The sequence below is a fragment of the Gymnodraco acuticeps genome, unplaced genomic scaffold (assembly GCF_902827175.1).
Source record: "Gymnodraco acuticeps unplaced genomic scaffold, fGymAcu1.1, whole genome shotgun sequence".
NCBI lineage: Eukaryota > Metazoa > Chordata > Actinopteri > Perciformes > Bathydraconidae > Gymnodraco > Gymnodraco acuticeps.
The window spans coordinates 4,314,774-4,322,123 of NW_022989985.1; the positions used below are offsets into that span (position 1 = coordinate 4,314,774).

At 39.8% G+C, this 7,350-nt stretch overlaps 1 protein-coding gene across 1 annotated transcript; it reads right to left on the reverse strand.

Moving 5' to 3' along the window:
- Nucleotides 1-731: 731 nt before the first annotated feature.
- On the reverse strand, nucleotides 732-6,384 carry ggt1a (gamma-glutamyltransferase 1a). Its single transcript, XM_034212684.1, has 12 exons — nucleotides 6,212-6,384; nucleotides 5,971-6,101; nucleotides 5,792-5,881; nucleotides 5,296-5,488; nucleotides 4,771-4,931; nucleotides 4,459-4,608; nucleotides 3,871-4,007; nucleotides 3,114-3,301; nucleotides 2,815-2,942; nucleotides 1,770-1,882; nucleotides 1,576-1,689; nucleotides 732-878 (listed from the first exon to the last, which is right to left on the reverse strand). Exons 1-12 carry the CDS (start codon nucleotides 6,382-6,384, stop codon nucleotides 732-734), a joined length of 1,725 nt encoding a protein of 574 aa, XP_034068575.1.
- Between the last annotated feature and the right edge of the window lie 966 nt (nucleotides 6,385-7,350).

The window sequence follows — 7,350 nt, forward strand, 5'->3', positions numbered from 1 at the left end:
ACCTCTACTCGATATTAAACATTTACAATTCAAAAAGTAATAGTTTCATTAGAGAGTCACGGTAGAAAACAACACGTTCAGTTTCTTCTATACTCTTTGTTTTCAGGATCAACTTACTGTACACCAGAAGAAAAGTTTAGGTAGACATTTTGATAAAACAGGCAAACAACCTGAGGTGTTTTTATTTATTTGGTAAAGCTCTAGCTTGTAATTGATGGTTGATACCAAACTCCCCTCTTTCTCAGACAAATTGTCCAATTATTGACAACAGCTTTTTTCCCAAGACAATAAAATGAAGGTACTACATTGACAACCTACATCCACTCAGATTCTTACCTAAAAAACATTTATTTTATTTTTGTAATTATTCATACTTATTCGGTTGTTTTTTCAATATGTCCAATACTGTGACATACTTAAAAAAGGTTCACTTTATAAAGTAGAATGTGTTGAAAAAATCACCAGTTCCCAGTAGTGGTGATCCAAGAGTCAAACTACCAGTTATTTTACTTAAAACCTCAAAGAATGATGCCAAAAAGGAAGAATATAAATGCTGAATTACTGAGTTCGAGTAAAAAAGGTTTTGAATTGGAGTCATTTTCCATGTTTGAGTAAGTGGTGGCTGTGTCTCCATGGCTTAAATACTGCTTGAGTCTCCAGTGCAGGCACCTGTTTGTGTTGAAGCTCTGTCCGAGTGTCTTTGAGGAGAACAGAAGGTCCTGAAGTCACGCTCAGTATCCCGCTGGATAGCCTCCTTTCCTGGGGTCGGACTCCGCACAGAGACGCTCCCCCTGCCGCACCACCGCCTGGACCACAGAGTCTGGAGTCGGCAGCAGCTGCGTGATGTGGTTCTTCTGGACCAGACCTTCCAGAACACTCTGCCATGGTATCATCATCACACAAACATATAGAGTACAATGCAGAGGGTTAAAGAGATGGCTCATGCCAAAATCAAAGATACCAACTCTTTCTTGTTATGCTATTTATCAATCCAGATTGTTTTGGTGTGAGTTGCAGAGTGTTTAAGATATTGGCCGTATGGTCTCTTTCAAGAAATCTCGACCTGGCTACCTGAGATTACCCACAGTCCTTGTTTTATTATTTTGTTTTTATCAAACTACAACTGACAAACGTCTTACCCCCAGAAGGATGTTAGCAACATGGCTTAGAATTGACAGACATGGTTATCAGAGGATATATTTAATTCATCCAGCACCATCAATAGGTCAAATACCTGCAGAAGCAATACATTGCTAACTTCCCCTGCTTTGTTTTCTAGTGTTTATTAGCAATTGTTAGCAAATACTGATGGGTGAACGGATTGTTTTTGCATTGCAATGTTTGAATACAATTTCAGAAACTAAAGCTAAATCACTACTTAATAAGTCATGTTTTATGTAGCTTTCAAGTTTGCCTGAACGTTAATAAATCACTCCAAAAAAACAGTGGTATGCTAAATAAAATACTGCACATTTCAACTGAGCTCCTGGGGCTCCTGGGGCTCCAAGGGCTCCTGGCCCTTTTAGCAGTTTTCCAGATGTTATTTTGCATTAAATGTCTCCACGCATAACCCACCTTTTCAAAGCCCTGCTCCACGACTGTCATATTTGGGTTGAGCTGATTGTGAACACGCGGTTCGTTCACAGCTTTCTTTAGGTCATAGTTGAAGAACAAGGAATTCAGGATGACCTGTTTCAGTCAGAAAACATTTTAAAATGTTAAATAACTGACTGTGTCTGCTGGATGGCGTGTGAATGAATCAGACTTACTAATGCAGTGGCTGTGGTGATTTTTGTACCACCAGACGCTCCTACAACCATTTTGACTTTGTTTTCTTTGTCGAAGATGATAGTAGGACACATGGAAGACAGCGGCCTTTTGCCTGCAACAGATAGAAAAATAGGGCTACAACTGCTTAAAGCTGGGGTTGGAAGTTTTGGGGGAAATGCAAAACAAACACACACAAAATACAGCCCTTTCTTCTCTGTCCTAAGCCCCTCCCAGACAAGCACTGTCAAATGTGAAAGTACTAGTTATTTGTTTCATTGCAAACAAATGGGTCTGAAGCCTTTTACAATGACATGTTGTAATTTGAGGCTCAAGCTAGCCACATAGCCGCAGCCTGGAGCATTTGGTTAACAATTAACAGAAGTAAAAACTATAACTAACATTTTCTCTCAATCTATAACATGCTTTGCCGATGTTGACACAAGTTTTATTGAGTTTATTGTATTTCAAAAGTGACCTGTGATTGGTAAAAGTTACCCTCAAAGGCGAGATTTTCTAAGCCTGAAAACAGATCCAAAAGGAGATGCAGCAGGCTACTTTTCTTTCAAACCTCTCAATGCTAAAAGGTTATTATATAGTTTTCGCCCAATTAGACCATTTTACACCATTACATTTGAACTTTTACCTTGGATTTACCATTGATTGAATTATTAATATATTTAATAATTAATAAAGTCAATTTTGAAAGCTTAAAACAGCCACAAGAATTTGACAAAAAAAGACAAATGTTCTATCAGCAGGGTTACACAGTTGGAATCGGCTTATGCTTTAAAGTGTAAGAAGAGGAGGCTGATAGTGAGCTTAAGATATCAGTGTTCGTGACACTGACAAATCCAGGAACAATAAAAAGGCTGGTGAAAGCATCAACTCTGCATCATCCCCAACAGAGAAAGAGTCAACCTTTTGTGGTTGTGAAAACATGTTTTTGTTTTTAACACTGCTATCCACCAACGAAGATGGTGTAGAATTTTTAGCCTAAACCATTGATTGGTGTAAAACAAGTGTGTTAACTCAGTCCAGCCACACCTGGTTGAATGAAGTTGTTTGGTGATGGAGGGATCCCAAACCCGTTGGTCATGTGTGGCGAACTGAAGTCGTCCATTTCATCGTTGAAAATGATTCCAGTTGATCTCGACATGACTTTGGAACCAAAGCTGGAGAAATAAAACGGCTTTTCAATAGTTATTAACACAAACATGTCACAGATGATAATCAACAAGTGTTTTCTTTCTGACAGGCAGTTTCAGGAGGAGTAATAATAATCCATTAGATGTATTACTGCACTATCCAATGCACCCAAATGTGCTTCTCTGAAAACTTCGTACTATAAATTAATGGTGCTGGTGGCCGCCACAGCGCTGCCGTCCTCAGCTATGACCGACAGGTGAGCCGTCCCGTGGTCGTCTGGGACAAAGTAGTCCGGCTCATAGTAGCTGTCTGGGTGGGTGGTGTCGTCTGTAATTTTACTTCTTATGCCATCAGCAAAGTAGTCTGAGGTCATGTTTAGGATGAGCTGAGGAGAGAAAAACAAGTCTGTCTCAGAGCAGCAGTTCCCTGAGAGTTTGATTGAAAAATCCTAAATGGCAAACAACAGCAGTTACAAAACGGTAATAGTAACTGTAATAATTTGAAGAAGAAAATATAATCAACTTTGAAATTACTCTAGCTAAAATGATTTATTAATACTATTAGTTTTAAGCATTATCTTTAATCCTACTGGAATTGCATTTTAAACATTAGGCAATCCCATTTTCAGCATTATTTTTTATATTGTTACACATTTGTTTTTTATTTTGTTCTACTTTTAATACAATGCACAAATCTTTTCATACTTAATTCTAATTTCTAATGTTCTCATAACTTCGCTTTGTTTATATATATATATTCTTATTTTTAAATGAAGCCATTATAACTTGACCCAATTTCCCCCAGGAGATCAATACATTATTTCTGAATCTGATAACAAATGCACATGGTGCCCCTGACCAAACTGCACTGTGGCAAGTACAATTCAACTGTGAAGCCAAAAAGCTCCAAAATAAATCTATGACGCGTAACAATAAAACAAAAATAAAGGCTTACATCGGTAATATTTAGATAACGTGGGTCCCCGAGTCTGCTCCTCTTGGCATAAGCAAAACGAAAAGCCTCTACGATTCGATGGTACGTCAGAGTCTTTTTCTCAGCTGTTGACACACTTGTGCCTGTGAAGTTGTACCCTGCAAAAATAATATGAGGAAAAAACGTCTCTGCATTTTATAAAGAATCACATTATCTTTGCTTAATCAGTTATTGAGTCCTCTGTATCATTATGTTAATAATTCATTTCAGTCAGTGTCAGTGGCAGGTCATTAAAACTGGGAACTCTTAATTCGAATAACAGAAAAGCAATACAAATATGGGAACATTCCTACAGATTCATTTATGAACACATTAAATATTTCCCCAATTGGAAATTAATGATGCCACTCTTTATTTAAGGCATGACTAAAGATGGTCTGCCTGAACAGATTGGGTGTTGATGGTGAATTAAATTTGGCAAACAGAACAGAGTCGTAGCTCTGTTTTCTGCTTCCAAAAGAGGCGGAGAAACATTCTCAGGGACGACCTGAGGAAACCTGACATCCTTTCTTCTACATGGCTGCACAAGTACTTGGCCAAGCTCCTCACCCTCCACTATGTTGAGTATGAGTGCCAGCACAGGGCCACTGGAGGGGGCGTCTGGGACATGCATGGTGTATTCCCCCACGTTCAGCTTGAGAGGATTCTCATTAAGCACAGGCTGGTACTCCAACAAATCCTCCAGGGTGATAATGCCTCCTAGAACAAGCACATAAGTGTCAGGGTGAAATTAAACTAAGGAATAATGCTCAAATGACAGTAATTGTGGTATTTCCAATTTCCAGGTCTTACAGTATAAGAACTAATAAATAGTTTGAATCTATCTATAAACAGAAAAATGAACAAGAATTAACATAACACCTGCTGCCTGGATGTCCTCGACGATGATCTGTGCCATTGACCCGTTATAAAACACGTCAGGCCCCTCCTCTGCTATTCTTTGGTACGTCTCGGCCAGCTTTGGAAATCTAACAATGTCGTTTTCCTTCAGTATGTTTTTTTGAGAATCACAAAACACCTCACTGGAAGATGATAAAAGAGAAAGAAGAAAACCAGTTAAGTTTTAGTGTTTTGTCAATAGAAATGTTTAAATGTCCGGCTTTGGCAACCCCAAGGGGTAGCATAAAAAAGTCACGCTGGCAAACAGACAATGCACCCCTCTACCTCTCTACCTAGGACTGCACCAAGCACTGTATGTATATCACTATAGACAATTGTCTCCATAATAGTCAGATTTTTCAAGAAACATACAAGTTTCCTACACAGAATTTGCCAAGATTTTGGAAATCCTGCATATAGTTTTTTTTTACAGAGAATTAAATGAATAGATTGATAAAAGTTGCTCCATTAAACGTTAATCTACCATTGATGATGTTTCCCCCTCACCACATGTTGGCGTCTCCTTCAATGGAGTCTTTGCTCTTGGAGATAGCATGAGCCAAAGCTTTTCCAATAGGAAAGCCATCTCGAGCCAAGGCAATGCTTGGCTCAAACAGGTCCTTCCATGGCAGCCTGCCATGCCTCTTGTGGGCCATCTCGTAACCACGGATCTCCCCAGGAATTGCTATGGACAATCCACCTGTCATGTAGAAACAGCAGCACCACTATTTTACTTTTTAAAAGGTATTTTTTTCAGTCAACTGTCAGACTGGTAGACCAGAATAAAAACAACTCTGTAACCAGAAGCATGCTCAAGGGAAGAGAAAGGTTGTTAAGCATGAAGGAACATAAGTTGATGGATAAGTTGGAAACTCAAATATGAATCTCTCGTCTGATACAACGTGAGAGTCATGTAATATTAGATGAAAAATCTTTAAAGTTAGCAGTCCACATTTTTCTCCTCTCTGCCTAGGAAATACTCAAAACAGCTTCAGGCTAGTACCTGTACGGGAAAGCTTTGTGTTGTTGCCAAACATGTCTTCTGTGGCGTTCATGGGGGCCGTTTCCCTTGCATCAATGGTTTCTACCTTTCCTGTTGAGCAGAAGATTAGGATAAATAGCAGATTGTGTTTCTTCTCAGTTAACTGTTTTTGTTTGTTTGGACTAATAATGCACACTTACCTGTGGCAGCGTCATAGATGACAAAAAATAGCCCTCCTCCGATGCCCATGCTGTGAGCATTCAGAAGACCGACACAAAGCAAGGCTGCGATAGAAGCATCCACGGCTGACCCATTCTTCTTTAAAATGTCCCTGCAAACACAAGAATACACTTAGTAGAAGCATGGACTCACCTATAGACATGTAGATACACAGTATACCGCTGTGTCACAGTTGGAAAACAAAAGTCTGAATTGCTGTACCTTCCTACTTCTGAACACTTTCCAGCATCAGCAGCCACAGCAGCCTTTGAGTAGAAGTGGTCCAGGGGAGGGGGAGTGTTTTTCTTCCCCAGGCCCATGAACACCCCCAGGAACAGGCTCACTGCGGCCACCACAAGGACCACCAGACCTGCAATCAGGGACTTCCCAACCATTGTCCTGCTCAGGAAATCAAACAGAATTTCTCAGAATCTAAACTGTTGACCTCTTCTGCAAAATTGACATATAATGCAAGGCGAGGAAGACAAGGCAGGCCAAGTGTATGCAATACAGTTCAACACAAGGTAATTCAAAATGCTTTACAACATATACAAAAATATAAAATCATTAAAAGCATTGTGATATGGTGTGACAGACGTTAAATACATTTAAAGCAGTAATTAAAAAGTCCAGAAAATAAATCAAAATAAAACAGACTGTGGGGTCTGAGTGCTTTTTAAACCAGCAGTAGTATAACTAAATTCTCTGACAGACCGGATGCCATTGTAAGACCTCAGAAATGAAGTGGACTCGAGCAGCACTTTTTATCTTCAGTAGACAAGTCGAATTAATACTGCCTACTGCCATAGATATTAACATTACTACCCAACAACACGTTGAAGTTGACAATTGGACAAATAAACAATTTCACCCTTGTGCCTTTACGCACAGCTATTATCAGCAGTAAATCAAGTAAACGGCGAGAGTAAACGGCGAGAGAAAACGGCGAGAGTAAACAGCGAGAGAAAACGGGACGAAAAAGCACCGTCGTCTTATTATCCACCGTCACAACAAAACCTAAAGAAAACCTACGCTGAGGAAGTGAAGAGTCGTAACGTCTCATCAGCTGAATATTAGGAGTGATCAAATCTGGATCTGCTATGTCTGGAGATACATAGCCAAGAGACTTGGCATTCAGAATGTCCTCCATCTTCTGTAAGTACAGTCTGGAGCACAGTTTTGCTCACCGTCTGCCCCTGTAGTACAACTCTGAGAGCAACATCACGGGAGAACTCGGTGTATTAAAGCAAAACGTGATCTGCTCCCTGGCTCCCCAAATGAAGTTTGTCAGATAGCTCAAAGAGTTTGCCTCTTTTGGCAATGAAGCGCAGACGAGACATCAGAAAGGCGTTGGCGTCAAG

Excerpts from the sequence above, each read along its gene's own strand:
- ggt1a (XM_034212684.1), bottom strand. The coding sequence starts at position 6,384 with ATGGTTGGGAAGTCCCTGATTGCAGGTCTGGTGGTCCTTGTGGTGGCC. Across the intron at positions 6,102-6,211 it reads AAGTGTTCAGAAGTAGGAAG|GGACATTTTAAAGAAGAATG; the intron begins GTACAGCAATTC and ends TTGTGTTTGCAG. Across the intron at positions 3,302-3,870 it reads GTTATCTAAATATTACCGAT|CTCATCCTAAACATGACCTC; the intron begins GTAAGCCTTTAT and ends TTCTCTCCTCAG.